This window comes from Sylvia atricapilla, chromosome 22 (genome assembly GCF_009819655.1).
Source record: "Sylvia atricapilla isolate bSylAtr1 chromosome 22, bSylAtr1.pri, whole genome shotgun sequence".
NCBI classification, from domain to species: domain Eukaryota; kingdom Metazoa; phylum Chordata; class Aves; order Passeriformes; family Sylviidae; genus Sylvia; species Sylvia atricapilla.
Window position 1 is genome coordinate 7,158,935 of NC_089161.1, and position 20,997 is coordinate 7,179,931.

General features: G+C 45.8%; 1 protein-coding gene across 4 annotated transcripts in view; it reads right to left on the minus strand.

Annotated features, from left to right (window-relative positions):
* The window catches only part of EIF4G3 (eukaryotic translation initiation factor 4 gamma 3), a 155,679-nt gene that overhangs the window by 104,193 nt on the left and 30,489 nt on the right, over nucleotides 1-20,997 (minus strand). For all 4 annotated transcript variants that reach the window (XM_066334485.1, XM_066334487.1, XM_066334489.1 and 1 more), the window contains exon 2: nucleotides 6,793-6,868. In XM_066334485.1, the coding sequence (XP_066190582.1) occupies nucleotides 6,793-6,868 (76 nt within the window). The remainder of the gene's footprint in view (nucleotides 1-6,792; nucleotides 6,869-20,997) is intronic.

The following is a 20,997-nucleotide window of genomic DNA, read 5'->3' on the forward strand; positions in this document are numbered from 1 at the left end:
GTGCCAGGGCCTCACCACCCTCACAGGGAGGAATTTCTTCCCTGTATCCCATGTATCATTCCTCAGTCTGCGCTAAAGGCACCTGAAGCCCACACAGGTCACAGGCACTGCACAGGCCAACGTATGCATGAATGTCCTTAGCAGAGTAAAGAAGGCAGGAGGAGATTCCTGACTCCTTTAACGGAGTACGAACTCCAAGCTCCAAGAGAGCAGAAGTCACAGAGTTCACCACTTAAGCGCTTTTTCCAAGTCACTTTATTGCACTTAGGGTGTCCACACCTGTCATTACAGTTCCTAAACCACCACAGCAGCTGTGCCAGCACCCAAATCCCAAGAGATCACAATGTGCAACAGCTCCAGGCTTGGGAATGGGCCAGGAGCCTTCACTGTGGGAAGATTTACAGCCCCTGAGTGCACATCAGAGGAAAGGGTGGGTCAGACACAGAACCTCATCCTCTATCCCCACTGGATCCTTCCCTTAGCCAGGGATGAATCATCTCTTTTTCAGGCTGATCTCTCTTGGCAGGTGTGTGCATGCAGCCTCAGCTGAATCAGAGCCAGCCTTACAGAGAGCTCCATAAAACTTTCCACAGCCCATCCCCGAGAAAATTAAAGTCTATCCCATGACTCCTGTGTCAACCCTGAGAGAGCTGTCATGTCAGTCGTGCAGCACTCTGTGTTTAGGAGTGACTACAGATTGTGATGTATATCAAATAATGCAGTCAGGGAAGGGGAGGAAGCAAAAGCAACCCAAAATACAAGGAAATCATTCCTATCAACAGCCCCAGTGGCAGGTTGTACCTGTGCTCCTCACCAGGATTCTCCTTGAATGGCACTTCCTGGGGGAAAAGAGAGGTTACTTTCTGACAGGTGTGAGACTTCAGCCACTGCCAGTTTTCACCTCCCTACTCTCAGCAGTGCAAACACTGCTCCAGCTAAGGCTGGAACCATCCAAAATCCTCTGATCCAACAGCAGCCAACTCCACACAGGGCTTTGACAATGGGGACAGGGGCACTACCAATACCTCAGGTCAGTGTGAGCATCCCACAGTCCTCCTTCTCCTCAGAAATTACAACATGCAAATGGAATCATGGAAGAGAATCCCAGAATCACCAATATAATCTAGTTCAACCATTAACCCAGCATTGCCAGGTCCACTCCTAAACCATGTTCCCAAGTGCACATCCCCACAGCTTCCCAATACTTCCAGGGATGGCGACTCCAGTACTGCCCTGGGGAAAATAACTTAAGTTGGAGGTTACTGAAAGACATCAAGAAATGCTCTCATGATTGAATCTGAAATCTGTAAGCTGAACTGAGAGGAAAACTGCAGCTGCCTGAATGACTCTATGAGATACCCCCATGCAGTGCAGCAGACACATGACAGACACAGGTCTGGACCTACTAAAATTGGCTTTAAAATGTAACAAAGGCAGCAGAACAATTATAAAATTGTACCAGCTTGATAGTTTGGCAACAGGTCATTAGGAGAGTATCCAATAGGAGCCAACCACTGATTTTCCAGGCCCTCCTAAGGCTAGCCAAGTCTAACTTAGTGCACCCAAACCAAGGACTGGTGTTTGTTCCAGCAGAAGGAAAAGCACAGAGAGCCTTTCTCAGCAGCTACAGCAACATCAGTGTTTTCACACCTTCCTACTTCTACAATGAATTATTTACAAATAAAATTAATTATAAGATACTGATTTTAATGTGAACAGCTAGTAAAGGAAGACAAACTTGCTAAATTTGTGTCTTTTTTCAGTAATTTTTAACAAAGGTAAAAGGTAGAAACTATCTAAGCTCATCACTCCTGGGATACCTGCCCCCATAGAGCCCAGGGTGTGGTTTGCTGTTTCTTAAATGGTCTGAGATGACTATGGAAGCAAATATCCTCCTTAAATCTATAGGTTAAATTTTTCTCCTAAAAATGGATACACAAAATTACATATTAATTTGCTAGGGCATCACCTTCTATTTTCCCTGAGTAGCAAGAGGTAATTACAGTTTTCCAGAAGCCTTAATCCTGTATTTTAAAGGAAGCAGGTAATGTAATACAAAATAAAAAAACTCAGTCTAGAATTCTTGCTTTTCTTTCTGAGACCTTTTACACCTTTTGGGTTTAGCATCTTCTACAAGTTTGGGATTACTTTTCAGCCCACCCAAGTCCTTGGTTTCAGGTACTTCAGAAAGTTGTGGCTGCCCCATCCCTGGAAGTGTTCAAGGCCAGGCTGGCCAGGAGCAACCTGGGATAGCAGAAGGTGTCCCTGTCCATGGCAGGGGACATCCAGGGCACTAGATGGGCTTTAAGGACCCTTCCAACCCAAACCATTCCATGATTCTAGGCTGGAACAGGATGAGGACTGAGCTTCCCTCCTGCATATTCCACATCCTCCACAGCAGCTGGGCAGGGACCACGTCAGCCTCCTGACCCAGATCCTTCCTTTAAGCACAGGGTGGCTGGAGCAGCTAATCCTCCCTAATCCCTTCTCTACAGGATTCTTTTCACTGCAGGAAGATCCCTGTAAAGGACATGAAGGTGTATCATGGCACTTCTGTTGGGTGTGAAATACTCGAGGAACAAATGGGACAAAAAACAAGAAAACACCCCAAGAGCGATTGACAGAGTCAACTCTTAATCCTTTAAAATTTGGGACAAGGAGGTTCTTCAGCACCTCACTTCCCCATTACCTTCTTTGTCCCCAGCTGGCATGAGCTGAGCATCCTGACAGGAGATGCTATCTGCTCCAAAGGCACATGGGGGTCAGCAATTAACGAGTGGCTTCAAGCAGTGTTGGAGGTTGTGTCCAGCCCAGCCACCAGTGCCCAGCCCCCAGCTCATGAAAGTTTATCCCAGAGTAATTTTGGCACAAGCTTCAGCACTTACAATCACAACATACTACTAAAGCAGTTACAAATCTCCACCATAACCTGCCAAAACTGGGTATCCATAAACATCGTTATTCTTTTTATCCAATTCCACAGCTGTGCCTCGTGCTGAATTTGAAGAGCATGTCTGCTTCTGCTCATTCATCTCATTTTCCATAGATTCAGTGCCATTCCCCTGGGCACAGGACAGGGATGACAAGTGGGATTTACAGTCACCTTTTGTGCAGTTCTCTTCCCTTTCAAAAGAACTCCAACCAAAAAACTCTCTGGAATACATTTCTTTGAAATAATTTCCAACAGAAACAGAATTTCATTCTTATGCCCCTTCCCCTTCTGAACTCTGAAGGTTTGGGGTCTTTCAGAGGCCACACAAGTAATCAGTCTCATTTCTTGCAGTGTAGAGGATTAGGAAACACCAGGCAAGAAGCTGTTTACAGGACAACCCCCAATCTTTACGTCCAAAAGTAGCTCTGCAAATAGAGCATTCTCCAATTAGGATGAGGGAAAATTGTTACTAGGTTAGTTCATTGAAATAATTATTTCCAACTGTGACTTTTCAAATAATTTTACTGCTGGATTTATTTATTAACAAACCCAAACCAACAACACACTCAGTGTAAGATGTCAAAATAAATAAAGATGACTTATGATGAATTTAGGTGGGTTTGGTTTTAATACCAGTATGATTTCCTTGATAAAGAGGTTCTACCAAAGCCTTGTTGTGAATTTTGCACATCTCCAAGTTCTCACACAAACTTCATCCCGCTTGGCCTCTTCCTCACCTCCTACCTCTGTCCTATTGGAAAACTTGTTCCTCAGATTCGGTTTTATTATTGGGGCTCATAGCGGAAGCCACATGATTTTCCATTCCCATTTTTGTAGCTGTGGGAAAAAAAAGAGCTCTGGAATGTGCAACCAAGGTTCCTGATAATGCATGTGGACAGGCGTGAAAAGGATAATTGAATTATTTTTCATCTTTATCTAACTAAAAATTGGGGATTCATCTGTGGGTTGCCCATATCTCAAATGATTTCTTCCCACACCAGCCATGCTCTGAAAGAACACACAGCTCTGGAAATGATGATCCATAATTGACGTGGAATCCCACAGAAGATGTGCAAGCAAATAAAACGCCAATGGAAAAAAGCAGCCCCTGGGTACTGAGGATGCACTTGAAGGTTGGACTTGAAGATCTTGGAGGACTTTTCCAAGCTTCATGATTCTGTGATCGCACAGAGCTCTTCAAAGTAACTGTTTAATACAAACCCAGGCCTTAAATACATGGTGCTGTTCCTTGTGCAACAAACCACTGAGACGTTTCATGAATGAATTTATCAAGGCCCTCCCATCACGTGCTTTTTTCCTTCCCAATTCATTTTTCCCTGGATGTTCTCTGAATCTGAAATCTCCCTGGGGCTTCAAATGGAAGCCTGAAAGGCACCCAGCTGAGAAATTTCTCTCCCTTCCCCAAAACATGGAATTTTCTCTCAAACCTGCAGATTCTCAAATCCTGGAACTGAGATATTCCCAGCCCTGTCTTCTATTCCTGCAACGTAGCAAGGAGCGATATTTTTCCATACTCAACAGCTATTTTAGGTCATTCTTCACAGTTACTTTTCTATTTTACATTAATTTAAATTTTTACAGTTATATTTTCCCCACAGGCATCTGCATTATATCTTGGGAAGAAAGAAATGAAAAAAATAACCTTCTTTAAAGGACTTAAGATATTTTAAAGTGTTTTTAAGTGTTGCATGGGGCATATAAAACATAATATAAACTGAATTATTTATTATAACTATTTATACATTTATGTTCACAGAATGGTTTGGGCTGGAAGGGACCTTAAAAGCTCATCTTGTTCCACGGCCACGGACACCTTCCACTATTCCAGGCTGCTCCAAGCTTTGTCCAACCTGGCCTTGGACACTTCCAGCAATGGGGCAGCCACAGCTTCTCTGGGCACTCTGTGCCAGGGCCTCTCCACCCTCAGAGGGAAGGATTTCCTCTGAATTTATTCCTTTGGTTTTGCTTTTCTGCACACAAACATTCCTATATCAGATACTGAGAACAGAAGGTGCACAAAGCCTGCAGCTCGGGTTTGTTGATTCACTGCTGTCAACACCACAAACCTCAACATCTTCAACCCTTGTCAGAGCTGTATCCCAACCATTCCAACTCACCTGGATGGGAATGCATGGCTGCCTGGCCATCAGACCACCCACAGCCACACCTGAGTCCTTCTGCCACTACAGCCACCTGAGCTGCTGCCTTTCTGGGACCAATGGACACTTGGTGGCACTTTTACCCTTAATCCTACCCAGAGCTCAGCTCAGCACCCCTGACAGCCGCAGCAGAGGAGGCAGGACAAAACTCCTCTACAACCCAAAAAAGGGAAGGGCTAAATATCATCATTATCATTGAATCATCATGGAATGGCTGGGTTGGGAGGGACTTTGATCCTCTTCATCTCGTTCCACCCCAGCCATGGGCAGGGACACCTTCCACTATCCCAGGCTGTTCCAAACCCTGTCCAACCTGGCCTCAGAAACTGCCAGGGATGGGGCAGCCATAGCTTCTCTGTTCTCACTCTGGGCAAAAAATGCTCCAGCCCCACGACCTTCCAAGGAGCCAGAGCCAAGAATCCCATCCCCAGTCACTCCTGCAAAGAGGGGAGGAGAAAACCTTGCACAGCAGCTTATGTTTTTCTATAAGCAGCTTATGTTCCTGCATAAAATGTAGTGAATTTATCCCATCTACAGCTTTTCTTCCTGTTCTCCAAATAATTAAAAGAGCAGCTTAAAAGCAGGGTTTTTTGGCATTAAAAATATTTGCATTATCCCAACTAGAAAAGTAAAATATGACTTTCCCAGGGCTGTGCTGATTTAGCAAAGCTTATAAATAACCCCGGGCTTCCAGGGTTTATTGCCATTAGAAAAAAGGAATTAATTAAAGGAAAAGATTATCATGTTCACTAATAAACATCGCTGTTTCTAAGCTAAATTTCTACAATAATCAATATTATACATTACCATTCATCTAGGACAGCGAGCCAAAGGCACCTATCCCAAATACTTTATTTAATATCAAAATATTCCTTCCTCTATACAGTGGAATGTTTCACATGAAAACAAATCTTTCTTGATTATTTTTCTCCTAAGAAGGTATTAAAAATTAGAAGCCACTAGTACCCAAAACAATCAGTCTGTGAGATTCAGGGGAAAGGAAAGAGATGGAGTGACACAAATGAAAATATGGACAAAGCTCCATCACTCCAGTGACACTGTTGGGAAAACACACTCTCCAATATGCTAAATAAAACTAGAGACATTTAAAAATACCAATGGACCCTCAAGTCCTCCAAAGATTTCTTCCTTTCTTGCTCCCATGCAACAAAAAAAGTTCTTCATAAAATCACAGAATTACTAAGGTCAGAAAAGACCTCCAAGATTGACCAATGTTCGACCAATGCCCACCCAACCCCTGTCCCCGGGTGCCACATTCACACATTTTTTGAACACTTCCAAGGATGTGACTCCACCACCGCCCTGGGCAGCCTGTGCCAATGTCTGACCATGCTTTCAGTGGAGAGACTCTCCCAATACCCAATGTGAACTCTCCTGGCACAACTTCAGGCTGTGTCCCTTATTGCCTGGGAGCAAAGCCTGACTTCCCACCTGGCTGCATCCTCCTGTCAGGGAGCTGCAGAGAGCCAGAAGATCCCCCCTTCTTTTCCTATTCACATGCAACCAAGAGGGTCTTTTTGAGCACCGTTTATTTCAGGGGGCAAAAAGAAGTTGCATTTTTTCCAAGGTATTATTTCTAATTGCACAGTTTCTGACTGCACAGGGTTTTGCACACCCATCTGATCCCCTCACACTGCCCCAGCCCCGGCGGATACTCACAGTGCTGTACACAGCCGAGACGGTCGGAGTGAAGAGCCGATCCTCCAGGGGCTGCTGGACAGGACCTCGGGGGATTCTGCAACACAGTGAGTCAAGGAAAGCAGTGTGGAAGGTAGGGCCATGCTTGGAGACACCCCCAGGGACCTGTCGCCTGGCAGCTCCGATCCTTCAGGATCTCTCGTGGCTCCAGAGGCAGCTGTCCCACACTAGAAATGAGGGGACCAAGGCAAACTCATCACCAAATAATCCACAAAACCTTGGGCTTGTCAAGAGCATCTCCCATCTCTGCTTTAATTTGAAAGGGAAAAGTCCCCAAAGCCACAAGTCCTCGGGCATTCAGCGGACAAACCCCGCGGATCAGCAGGGCACTGCCACACAATGGCAACTCCTGTTTTGCTAACCACACAGGAATCCTGCTGGAATTGTTTCCTTGTTTGTCTCTTCACCCAGTGACTCCTTTCCTCATCCACCCACCAAAAGAAAGGGCTGTCAAAAGGGATGGAAGGTTTTGAGGAGCTGTTGCAGGGTGACTTAAAGGCAAATTGCAAGAGATTTCTTAATTGTAAAGGCATTGTAGAAATCTGAAAGAGAAAAAAAGGGAAAGAAACTATGCACAAACCCCACACACAGAAAAGAATCTGGTTTATTTGTGGAATAAAACAGGGAGATACAGAGATCCAAAAGAATAAAAAAGCCTGACTTGGGTAACACTGTGTGGCCTCACACAGATCCAGACAATACCCAATGCCCACTGTCACAGAAAAGGCACTTGCTGAAAAGTTTCCCTAAACACCATAATCGGATTTCACCTTTTTGCTGTTTATATTTTACACACCAAAATTTCATGGGAAATGAGAACAGCTGGATTGACTGAGGTTCTTGCATACATGGAAGGACACAGAACCTCATGTGTTAACATGGTGGGATACTTAAAAAGAAAATAAAGTCATTAAGGCACTTAGTTTTATTTTAACAAGGAAAAACACATTGCTAAGTTAAATTCTGAGCCTAGATTAGTTTGAGTTGACATTTCAAGATACTCTTTGCACCTCAAATTTGATCCCCAGATTAATGCTGCTGCCCAAAGCTTTGCAGGGACCAACATCACAGTGACAGGACACACCCTGCCAGCGCTGACACAACTCAACAGCCACCCCAAGCTCCACAATCCCAACTATTCCCCTTAAATTGGATCAAATGTTAAGGTTGAAGTAAGGACTGTTCAGACACAACCTGCTCTGCCCCTGCCAACTGCTCACAGCACATCCTAGCTGGATACTCTTCTTCCAGCAGTGCTAAGGCAAATTTACAGCATCAGAAGCACACACAGAGTTAAATTTACAGTCTCACTCTCCTCTGGCTCTGAACTAACTAAAAAGCTCTTCCTCACCAAACAGGCTCAGAAATTACTCTAAAGCTTCTCAGTTTTCATTACATATTCAATGTTTGAGCCCCAGACACAATCAAAAGCTGCTTGATGGGATTATACTGGGAAGAGCCCAGCCTTGAGCCTTGCAGAGAGGCCCTGCCTGTCACTCCAGCGGGTGACAGGGGACAGCTGAGGGCCAGCTCCAGGGCAGGAGAACCAGGAACAGGAGCTGGCCCCACTGCTGCTCATTCACCCTACATCTCTTTTTGCCTTTTTTTTAATGACAGCAAGAATTCATCTGCAGGGTCTAAGGCTCATCTGCACTTCTCTCATCTGCCAGCTCAGGCACAAGCAGTGTAATTTGACAAATAGAGGGTTTTTTAACAACCAGATAGGGTTTAAAACTCTGACTCAGCCAAACAACAGTAAGATTTATGACAAACTTCAACAGAGGCACTCCTAGCCTTCATCCCAAAGATTTGCATTCACCTTCAAGTTTTGGAAAACAATAACAAAAAAGGCAAAATCTGGGAAAGAAGGATTAAAAACATACTGGAAGATAGAATGAAAACTCCAATTTCCTGCTGTAGCACCATTCCCTCTCCCCCAGAACAACCCTATGACAAGGATGACAGCCCTAGGCCTGGGACGGAGCTGCCCCCTTTGTGTCACAGCTGAGATTTCCCTTCTCCAGGCACTCCTGACAATTCATTGAAGCAATCACTACTTCAAAAGAGATCACTCTTCAGTTTGGAAAAATGGTTTCATACTTGACAAGGTTTGGATTTATTTTCTTATTTTAGAACTTATACAAGTCAGGAGGAAATAATCTCCTTTGAGCAGAGCAACTGCTCTTTTTGCACTCAGGAAGAGCTGCCTGAAGGAAGGAGCAGTTCAGACGGATTTGTGGAGTTTGGAGTCACTGTTTAAGTTCTCTCCTAGGAACGGATGATTCTTGTCAGATCCAGAAGAAACCTTTTAAGTCCTTTTTGCCAAAGGATCTGACCTGGACACAAGACTGACAGGAATAAAATACCTCAAATTCCCACAAGCCTTAATGAAATGATCGTTGGAGAAAGCGATTATTTCCAGCATCCAACTTATGGCATCCACAGACTGACTCTGCAAGAAGTTGGGCAAGTAGAAAAGTTCCTGCTTCCCTGAGAGGACCTGGTCAACTGGAAAGGCTCTTGGCTCCCACCAAGCCTCTTGGAGATTGCTCCTGCTCCCCAGTGGAAATTACCACCTTCCCTCTTCCCTCCACCTGCCCAAGGAGCCTGTCCTGGGATAACAGCTGCTGTTACTGCAGGAGAAGTGAATCAGGGTGACAGCAAAGTTCATCACAACTTGTGCAGATGAGGCTCTTCTCCTAGGAATGGCTTAAGTGACAGCATGCACACTCCCCCAGGGGAGGTGAACAGCTTAGGGCAGGCGGGTGGGAGGCAGAACCTCATCCAGCAGCATCATCCCATCCACATGCACATCCACACCACCCCCAGAGCACTCACTCATCTGCTCTCACACACACATTTTGGTGCCACTGGGGCAGATGCCAAAACGCAGCACAAGCCTTGGGGTCGCTGCCCTCAGGCTGCCCCAGCACACCCAGGCAAGTGCAGGAGTTCAAGTCCAGCCAGCCCAGCCTTGCTGCAGCACTGGATTCACCACAGCCAGGAACACCAGGATACCCTGAGTAATTCAGGCAGCTCTTTCGTGTTCTGACCCTTCCATGCTGAGATCCGATTCAGGAACATCCTGTGCCCTCCTTCTTCCTCCCCCTCCTCCTCCCCTGTATCCTGCCACCCACATCACCGATTTGTGCAACTATGCTCCAAAATCATCAGGAGGGTGGGAAGGCAGGGGGTGGGGGGGGGCGGGGGGTGAGCAGGAAGCAAAGATAATCCAAACCTCACACGGTTTTCAGAGCCCCTTCCACAGGGAGAAAAGACAGGGAGAGCAATGAAGCAGAGGAGCAGGAGCAAGGAAACCCTGTTAAATCCAAGAAGAACCTCTTAAAGCACCATCAGGTTGGTAAAGAGCAGCCTCTGCTTTACTCATGCCAAGCTCAACAACTCCTCAGAGCTCTCCCTGCTCCATCAGCATGACACCAGGATCCAGGAGAAGGATGGCAACCCCGGCACTACCAGCACTGGATTCTCCTCGTCGCTGTTCAGGGCTCATTAACTCATGAAATATATATTTAAAATCTCACCTAAGCGAGATACTACTGGCAGATTCATAAACACAGGCACAGTTGCAATGGGAGTTCCACCTAGTTCCCATCTGGCTGCAGCAGTGATTACAAGCTGGAAAATTTTGGGAACTATTACAGACCCAGCAGGAGAAGGAACGCTGGCTGGAAACCAAACAGAATTTTTCTGGAAATCAAAAATCTCCCTAAAAAATGGAGGATATCTGTTAATTAGACAGCCACAGCCACACTGAGGAGAAGGGAATGTGACTGCTCTGTAAAGTGATTAAGAAAAAAAATCCAGCCTGGAGCTGCTGGAGCAATCAGTGACACTGCCAAATGCTGAGTGAAATGACAGCAGGAATTCCTTGCAGAAATCTCCTCCTTGTATCACATTTCTCTGCTTGCTCCCATCATACTACAGAACTGCAATTCTGCGAGATTGCTGTATGCTGTTACAGACCTGGAAACACACAACAAAATCAGCCCTTCCATCAGGAATTTGTACCAGTTTCTCTGCTCCACCGAGATTGCAGGAAGACAGAAAGAACATTATTCCATTTTCTCCCAATGTGGATTCATTTACCCTCAAATGGTGCTTCTCACCTAAGCTCATTTCAGCAACTAGCAACCATTTTGCCCCAAGCACCGCTAGCCTCTCCTCCCTTCCAGCTCACAGCTCCAAGGAAGCACCTTTTCCCAGGAATAAAAACACCTATGTACCCACGGGCACCTATGCAAACACCTTACACAAAACCATTCCAGAACTCCTGATTTTCATCCCTGCCCAGAAATGGAGCCAGTCTCCCACCTGCTTCCCCTGGTTATATAATCCCCACACGTGTCCTCGCTTGTACTAAAACTGTGCATTAAAAATCCCAAGGAAAAACCGTCAAGTAAGATTACAGAAGAGCAAGAAACCACATCAAATTTAAGCATTTCTTTCAGCTTTCTGGAGCAAGGAATCTATAAAACTCCTCCAAGCATGCAGGGATGTGATAGCAGGGAGCTTTTCAGGAGCGTGTTTCTCCTTTGCAGCCTCTTTTCTATTCACCACGCAATTAAAATGCAGGAGGTAAACATCTCACAGCAGCAACACTTCATTGAGCCGGCTGGGAAACCACACGGCTCTGAAAAGGTTCAAAGGGAAAAGCTCTGCCAGTCACAGCAGATGGAACTTCCCTGGCATCATCCCATCCTTCCCAGCTCCACCATCCTCCACTCACGGGGCCAAGCCCTTTGTTCGGCGCACTCCGTCTTACCTGGCAGCGAGCTCCAGCAGCGAGATCCAAGGAGTTCTCACAGTGAGAACCCAGAGAGCTGACAGTGAGATCCCGAAGAGGCTCTGGCAGTGAGACCCCGGAGAGCTCAGTCAGAGAGACCCCAGAGAGCTCAGTCAGAGAGACCCCAGAGAGCTCAGTCAGAGAGACCCCAGAGAGCTCAGTCAGAGAGACCCCAGAGAGCTCTGGCTGTGAGCCAACTCAGTGCTGCATCCTCTCCCCACATCCATCAGCGAACCCACAGGCACATCCCATCACAGGCACATCCCATCACGGCCACATCCCATTTGTGCCACGCTGGGCTGGCTCAGAGCTCTTCCTGCCCATCCCTGTGCAGGCAGAGCTCGAGCTTTTAAAGGGGCAGCACAAGCGGGACCTCTGTGGGGTTTGGTACCAAACACTTCCAACACCACTGCAATCTCAATGCTTCCCTGACTTTCATGCTGTGCACACAGTGGAAAAGGGATGGGAGGCAGGCATCATGCTCCCCTTATCAAGTTGATATGGGATAATAATTAAGCCAAGCCTATAAAGAAAAGGATAAGGGAAAAAGAGGAACTCCTCCACAGCACAGAGTGGTCTGGAAAGCTGCATGGCAATGAATGAGGAGCTCAGAAAGCATCAGTGCTCCTCATCAGAAGAATTAAATTGCCCACAAACTCCTCAGTTTTTATCTTGCTATTCCCAAATGTAGCACCACAAACCCCTTTAATTAGCAACTACTTCAGCAATCAATTTTCCCTTCAAAATCAATCCCGCTTTTGACAGATCATGTTTCAAAAGCCCAAGGAAGGAATGCTGGCAAAACAAACTACAGCCTTTAGAAGACAAAACAACAAAATCACAAAGCAAGCTCCACCAAGTGACACATTACCTGGGAAAAATTAAAATATATAATATCAAAACAATGTCCTCATCTCTCCATACTGAAATATGACACACAAACTGACTTCTTCCAAGGAAAAATAAAATTCAGGTTACAAAGCAAGTTACTCCAAACTTGGGGAAAGGCAGGATTGATGTTGCCTGGGTGACCATAATTCAATCCTCCTGGGTATCTGCAGAACCCAGCCCTTAATTACAGAGGTCCAGGCTGATTTCCCCCATTCCCTGTCACCTCCACGTTTTCAGCTCTTACAGGACTCCAGCACCCTGACCCTTCACAGCTGGGTAGTCTTGCTCATAACAGATGAGAGAGAATTCATATTACAAAAACCAAGATTAACATAATTCAAGGACTTTGGAAAACATTTAAAAATCCCATCTATAAAATGCTGACCCACCCTAACCATTCCCCTGCCTCCATCCAACATATCCCATCTCCCATCCTTGCAGAGAATGCATTTTATTTGAGGGTGGGGTTGGGGGGGGTGTGTTATCTGTTCAGGGGGTTTTTTTGGTAGTGGATTCCCAACAAAAGGATCAGGCCTTTTGGCTGAGTCTCAAAGGAATGAGGTGGTCTCTGTATGAAAATAGCGCTTTTATTTCAATTATTTCAGCTTTATGCAACTGCTCTTGCACAAAGTGATGGGATGTCAAAACAGCACATTTCTAAGCCCTGACTATACCACAGGTCAACCTCCATTGGTATTTCAGTGTTTGGTGTTTATTGTTATTATACCAGGGAAAAACAAGTACAACTTTTTGCTGGCAAGAGCACTCAGGAATATGGTCACAGTTGAGAGCTGCAGGTGAGGACTTCCTTAAAAGCCCATGGCAGCTTTACACCAATACTAAATTCTGATCTGAGGACTATTTCTGGCAAGTCAAATGTTTTAAAAACAAAGGAACACAATAAGAAGTGCTTGCAAAGTGGCAAAAAGTGCTTGCAAAATGGGGTTCATGGTTTAAAAGTACTGAGATTTTTAATAGATCAGTACATCATCCCTGTCAAGTGATGCAAACCTCCAGGGTATGCAACCTTCTAGAACGACTTATCCCCAGACGGATCCGATGGCAAAAGCCATTATTAAGCTTGTTTAAATATTTTATGGCCCAGTATAAAGCTCCTTTGTGCCACATGTGTAGTCAATGTTCACAGCCCAAATGCCATTTATCAGACATATAAATTTTAAGTGAATCAATGAAGTGTTTGTATAAACAACCTCTTTAATCCTTCATGTATTTTGTGTATTAAACTGCATCACTGGATTATCTTTAAAGTCTTATTTATGGGCTATTTTATACTTGGAACAAAACATTAAATAAGGTATTTATCTTCTCAGTTTGTACCAGAAATGCACCTACATAAATACTGTTGATTTTTCACCACTTGTTTATTGCCTCTTTCAAAATCCCTGACTGCAGGACTCATTCCTTGCTCCCCAGCTGAACTCTGAGACGATAACTGGAAGTTATCTTCCTGTCCATCCCTCTGCATTAAGTGCTCCTCATTAAATCATGCTCCCCAAGCTCCATTTGGATCCAAATGTTACAGTGAGGCTTTCCCTGCTGATCCAAGCTCATGCCATGCTCTAAACGAACACTCTCCTTACAACAAAACTTGCCTTGAAATACATCTTGGGCTTTTTACTTAATTATGTATCATTAATCTCAGCATCAGCTTCCAAATAATCCCAAACACTGCCTTTCCCTACTGTCTGCCACACAATGTCCTCTGAGCTGCGCTTGCACGGAGCCGATTGGGAACAGGGAGAGCTTTCCAAAGAGAAAGGGCACACAAATCCTGATAAACCTCAATGCCTGATGGAAAACAAGCTTTCCAGGGCCGAAAATTGCAGCTTGAAAGGAAAATGTGACCTTCAAATGCTCACTGAACAGCATGTTGTCCCTCTCCTGTCGCTAATAGGATTCCTGCTCCCTTCAGGAGTCCCGACACGTTTTGGGAATCTGTGGATGCGGGCGTTGGCACGTCCAACCACACGGCCAAAGGTCAGGGGCAGAGCCCACCTGGCACATCCCCAGCCCTTCAGTCTGAGCAGCCACTGCAGCAGCCACAGCCACAGCACATGTCCTGTCTGTACCTGAGCACATCTCCAAATCCTCCAGCTTACATCCCTTTAAATATCCATTCCACAAAATACCCCAGGATCTCAGACAGGTTTGGGTTCTGAAAGCTTCAAAGCTCATCCAGTCCCAACCCCTACCACGGGCAGGGACACCTCCCACTATCCCAGGTTGCTTCCAAGCCACATCCAACCTAGCCTTGGACACTTCCAGGAATGAAGCAGCCACAGCTGCTCTGGACAACCTGTGTCAAGGCCTCCCCATCCTCACAAGGAAGAGTTTCTCCCCAGTATCCAATCTATCCCTGTCCTCTGGCAGTGAGATGACATTCCCCTTCATCCTGTCAGTGTCTGCCTGTATAAAAAGCTCCTTTCCCCTCATCCTTTCCCTTCTGTCTTTGGTCCACGTGTGATAATCTCACAGTCAAGCCAAACGAGAATGCCAAAGGAAACCTGGGGACTAGGGGGAAGAAAACAGAAAAAACTCGCCCTTAGTTGCAAATTGTATTCCCAGAATCCCAATGATTTCCACGATGCTTTCAAATACAAACCAGCAATATTGGGAGCACCAGCTGCAATAGTTCCACCTGCAGACAAGCACCTAATTAGCCAGGGCTCATTACTTCCAGGCTCAGTTTTGCATCTCTAAATTAGGCAGCAGTGAGACAGTTCACCTGCACTAAATCACCCCAGACCTCACCTCACCCCACAAGTCTCCTCCCAGTGCACAGAGCTCCTCAGAGCTGGCAAGACCCACACCCGAGCAAATGCCACAAAACCCCAGTCAATTCTTCTGCCCAATACAAATGTGTTTCTAAGGGCAACCCGATTTTCTTAGTTCATCACTGTCTCCCTCCACTGCAACTTCATCATGGAGGCAAACTGGCTATTTTCAGCTGAGACATGGAAAGGTTGTTTGGGGTGGAAGAAACTGTGTCTAAACCCTGCTAATCCTGCTGGGATTTTCTTTGAAGCGGGGCGTTGGTGGGTGGGGGACGGGTCTGGAGGCGACACACAGAATATTTCTGTAACTGTGAACTTTGAGGTATATTTTTAATGCTCCCAGAAGTATTCACAGCACAGCCTGAATAAGGTCAAATCCAGGTTTCAACTAAGTTGTGAAATATTAGTAATTACCAAAAAAAAAAAAAAAAAAAAAAGCCACAGAGGCTCCCTGGGTCATGCCCGTGGCAGCTCAGGTAACAAGATGAACAACATGCTAGGAAAACATCTCTTGCTCAGCTACAGACAACTTTTCACCAGCTGACTTGTCCTCTTTCTTCCATAAAACACCAGCCACTTCCATATTTTTTCAATTCACATTTTATTCTCAAAATATATGGACTCATCTAAGAAATTATAAAGTCAATACATTTCATCAGCTCCCTTCAACTGGAAATCATGGCATTGCCACAGAGAGGCAATGGCATCAAGGCAAATGTGCCGAGGTAGCCTTAAAATTCCATTAATTTTAGGAAGGTTATTTATGATTGTACTTGTCCATGTTAACTGAAACTCCCATTAGGCTGCAGGAAACAGGCAATTCTCAGGAACCTAGAGCAGCCCTAATTGTCTTCCAACAGACCCTGCTGCTCCAAGTGATTCCTCACAGATCTCTAGCCTCAAACCCAGGGCAGGCATCTTATAAACAGCCCAAGATATTAAGGGGGGGCAAAAAGGCTCAACAAGGTGAGCTCTGGGGACTCCAGCTGAGTTTTGGAGAATTGTCTCCAAGTTACAGAGGACTATGGAGACTATCCCTCCAAACAGGATGATGCCCCCACAGAGATATTCCAGATGAGGCCTGAACTCCAAAATGCACTCAGTAAGTCAGAAGCAGAGCTGTGTTAGGCCAGCAGCATGCATACCCACCCAGCTCAGAACAGCCTGGCCCCAAAAACAGCCCTGAAGTCCCAGGAAAGGCAGTGCCAGGAAGCTGGGCTCATGCCATGTGATTTAGCCCTATATTTATTTATTTAGCTCCTAAAATTCCCTGAAATTGCTACAGACCTCCACTGGAGCTGTGCTACTCTCAGTAATGATTAAGCTTTTCTTTGCCTTCCGTGCAAGGAGAGAGCCAAGGTATGGGAATGAAGGATTTTGGTTCTGCTGCTCTTTACATCCATATATTAAAGGCAAACCTAGATTTTTGTTTGTCATCTTAAGGTCTACATCAAGACATCATTTCCTTATTTTTTAAAACAAGTACCAAGTGATCAAAACACAGTCAGAGTAGTCAGAGGGTGTATGTAAGGATCCTACAATGTGTAAGTTCACCTTTGCAGGTGACTCAGGTATACAAAAAGGGAAAGAAAACCTGCATTTTTCTGTTGTTTCAGAGGAGCTGCATGTTCCCAGGCACCAGCCATATGTGGGAATAAATCACATCCAACATGCCCTAGGTAAGATCTTTGTCACCCTGCTACCAAAGCGGGGGTGGGGTTCTTGGAGAACCCACTTCCAGCTGTCTGGGAGGCCTGTGGGTCAAGAAACCAGGGAGTTTTCCAAAACAGCAAGACAATGGGAAAGGAAATGGTTTGGGTTGGAAGGGACCTTAAAGAGCACCCAGTTCCACCCTTGACATGGGCAGTGACACCTTCTGCTATCCCAGGCTGCTCCAAGCCCTGTCCAACCTGGCCCTCAGCACTTCCAGGGATGGGGTAGCTTCTTCTGAGCAACCTCTGCCAGGGCCTTGCCACCCTCACATGGCACAATTTCTTCTATTTACCTAACCTAATGTTGGGGGTTAGGTTTTGTTCCTTTTTACTCTAAAGAATTTTTCCCCATAAGTTACCAAGGAAACTAAATGCCGTACTTAAGACTATTCAACAAAACAAAGGGGTGGTCAAAGCTCGGAGGGTGGTGGGGGTTTGTGGCAGGTAAAGGACAGAGCTTCAGGTAGCCTGGCTGGCTGGTTTTCAGCGGGGAGAAGGCACGGCTGGGTTGGTGCTCCTGCTGGAGGATTTCACTACAGTCCAGTCTTGGGAAATCTGCCATCATCTGCTTGCCCTGGAATTCTGAGCTTCTCTGCCACCCTGCGAGAGCTGGGCCAGCTCTGCCCCAGTCATGGTTCCATCAGCACTGCTCCTCTTGCTACAGTGTGACCCTGCATCTCCCTGCCCCTGTCCTGGACACCCTGCCCCTGTCCTCCTGGGACACCCTGCCATCCCAGTTACCAGCCCGAGACTCTTTTTTCACTGTTCCCAACTTGGTGCTCTGAGGATCCTGCAGGGGCATCGAGACTAAACTGCCCTGGGTTTTTGTGAAGCAAAGTCCTCGAAGTTCTTGGTACTGTTTTTGTTATTAATGCTGTAGTCGTTTTTGTTTGTTTGCTTTGCTTTGTTAAACATACTAGTAAAGAACTGCTATTTCTATTTCCAAAATCTCTTGCCTAAAAGCTTTTAGTTGAAAAAATTATAATTGGAAAAAGGGTGGTGATGATGGTTTACATTCTCCATTCCAAGAGAAGCTCCAGCTTTCCCTGGCAGATACCTGTCTTCCCAAACCAAGACACCTAAATTTCTCCTCTTTCAGTATGAACCTGTAACTCCTTATCCCATCACTACAGTTCCTGATGAAATCAGCTTTAAAGCTGCTCCCTCCTTATGAAACAGCAACTTCCCACTACTCAGTCCCTCCTCTCAAACCTTTCATCTTGCCTTTTAAAACTCCAAATCCAGCCCTAGGTTTCTTTCGAGGGACGAGCCAATTGGGAAAGAGAGCAACTGCAGCAGGTGGATGCTCTCAGACCCATCCCAAGGCAGCTCCCAGCAGAAACGAGGGAACAGACAAGCCTCTGCTCACAAGGCTCCTGAGGGCAAGGGCAGGCATCCATGGCACCTCTAAGTTATCAGGTAGCATCAGAGGAAAATGACTGTCAGGAAGGTGTAATCCAAAGGGCAGAATCCTTCAGGCAAGGATGGAGAGGAGATGAAGAACTAAGCTGTCACCAAGGGGAAGGATGCTCCATAAAATGAATGCTCCTGGAGTAGATTCCCTAAGCACATCTCTGCACAGGACTGTGGGGATGCAGGAAGCCCTGAGGAAGCTGAAGCAAGGCAGATCTGAACATAATCTAGTGATCCTAAACATCAGAATCATGGAATCATTAAGGCTGGAAGAGTCCCCCAAGATCACGGAGTTCAACTATTAACCCAGCACTGCTGTGTTCCTCATTAACCATGTCCCCAGGTGCCACATTCACATATTTATTGAATACTTTCAGAATTGAGGAGTCCACCACTGCCCTGAGCAGCCTGTGCCGGTGCCTGACCACCCTTTCAGTGAAGAGATTTTTCCAGTACCCAACCTGAACCTCCCCTGGTTTCCTCTCATCCTGTCCCGTTTCCTGGGAACATCTGACACCCCTCGCTGCACCCTCCTGTCAGGGAGTTCTGGAGAGCCAGAAGGTCTCCCCTAAGCCTCCTTTTCTCCAGGAAAATTAAACTGCTGAATCAGATGCTTTTCCAGAGTTGTGTTCCACTCCCAAATGAGAACCAAGCAGATCCCCCTTAAGAAATAATTTTTCTTTACTATGTTCAGCTCTGGACCCTCAGTTTAGGAAGGACATTGAGACACTTGAGCACATCCAGAGGAGGGAAACAAGGCTGATGAGGGGCTTGGAGCACATGCCCTGTGAGAAACGCCTGAGGGAGCTGGGGTTGTTTAGCCTGGAGAAAAGGAGACTCAGAGGTGACCTTATCACTCTCTCTATGACTCCCTGAAAGGTGGTTGTAGCCAGTGGGGATTGGTCTTTTTCCCCAGGTAGCAACTGACAGAGCAAGAGGACGCAGTCTTAAGCTGTGCCAAGGGAAATATCAATTGGATATTAGGAAAAGGTTTTTTAGGGAAAGACTAATAAAGTACTGGAATGGTCTGCCCAGGGAGGTGATCGAGTCACCATCCCTGGATGTGTTTAAAAACTGGATGTGGCACTCAGTGCCATGGTTTAGTTGAGGTGTTAGGGCCGAGTTGAACTTGATGATCTTGAAGGTCTCTTCCAACCTGGTGATTCTGTGATTTCCACAGGAGATGGGAACAGCCTAAACCTTCAGTACCTGAATTCACAGCTTGAGAACCACCAGCTTCATACATCAGGCAATTCTGGGAGGATTTAATCAGAGGACAGAGGTTTGATGGGACTGGGAAAGGAGGAGCAGGTACACACTCTCACGAATGAGCTGAAGCAGTGCTGTGCTATACCATAACCACACATTTACCTAAGTAATGCTCTGACTCGAGGCCACAAGGGGATTTTTGAAGATGCTGTTCCCCACACCCATGTGCATCTCTTCTAGGAGCACAACCCACTCTGAAAGCATCAGCTGACTCATCTGGAAGCACGAGGGATAAAAACACGTCAGTAAGATAAAGGAAATAGCAAACAGCTTTTAGTTTTGCCCTTCCCAATTACAGAAAAGCCACCAAGCCATCCTTGCCCTGCACTGTCCCCCAGGGGCTGACCAAACCTGACCACATCAGCAATGAACAATCTGGAGGCTGCAAATACAGTTACAAATGTTAAAAGCATCCAAACTGAGTAAGTAACAGGCTTTCAGATGACCAGAGACAGTGACGTTTCTTCTAAAATTATTCTCGTAGATGGCAGCAGCTGCTAAATCACTTTCTGTGCTCTGAGCTGACTCAAACATCTGCATGTTCTCACAAAGGCAGGAGGTCTCCTACTGAAATTGCTGGAGGGGCAGCAGCTCCTCCAGCTGCTCCAGAAACAAAACAAGGCTAGGTTAGATGGGGCTTGGAGCAACATGGGATAGTGGAAGGTGTCCCTGCCTGTGGCAGGGGGTGGGACTGGATGAGATTTAAGGTCCCTCCCAGACCAAACTATTCTGGACTTCTATATGACCCATGAACTTGATTTAAACAGGAGAAACATTCATGATTCCTGATGAAGAAGCTTTTCCAGACATTCTCACATCCCAAAATAATTAGCATTTTAGTGGCACCTCACAAGCCTAAACAGCACAGCTACTTCTTTTAATTAGAAGATTTTTATGCAATGATTGCATCCCTGCTATTCCCTGAAATGAGACAAAGCTCTGAAGCTCCCCTGCCATCGAAATACCTATTTTTGTGGCCCTGACAAAAATAAAATCCCTTTTAGTGTCAGCCAGCAGACTGCCTACCTCTATAACACCACTTCATCTTGCTGTCCTTCCAACACAAAAAATTCTCATCTGTCTACTCAAGTAAAACGAAAGTAATAAATAACATTAATTCTAAAAATAACAACAATAATAATAATAATTTGTGCAAGTGACTGAAGTCAGTGACTGTTACTATTTTACATGGCTCTTACATTGCATATCTCATACTTCAAAACACAAGTGACAATCCTGGATCAGAAACAGAAAAAGCCCAAGTCCTCCATCCTGCAATTCC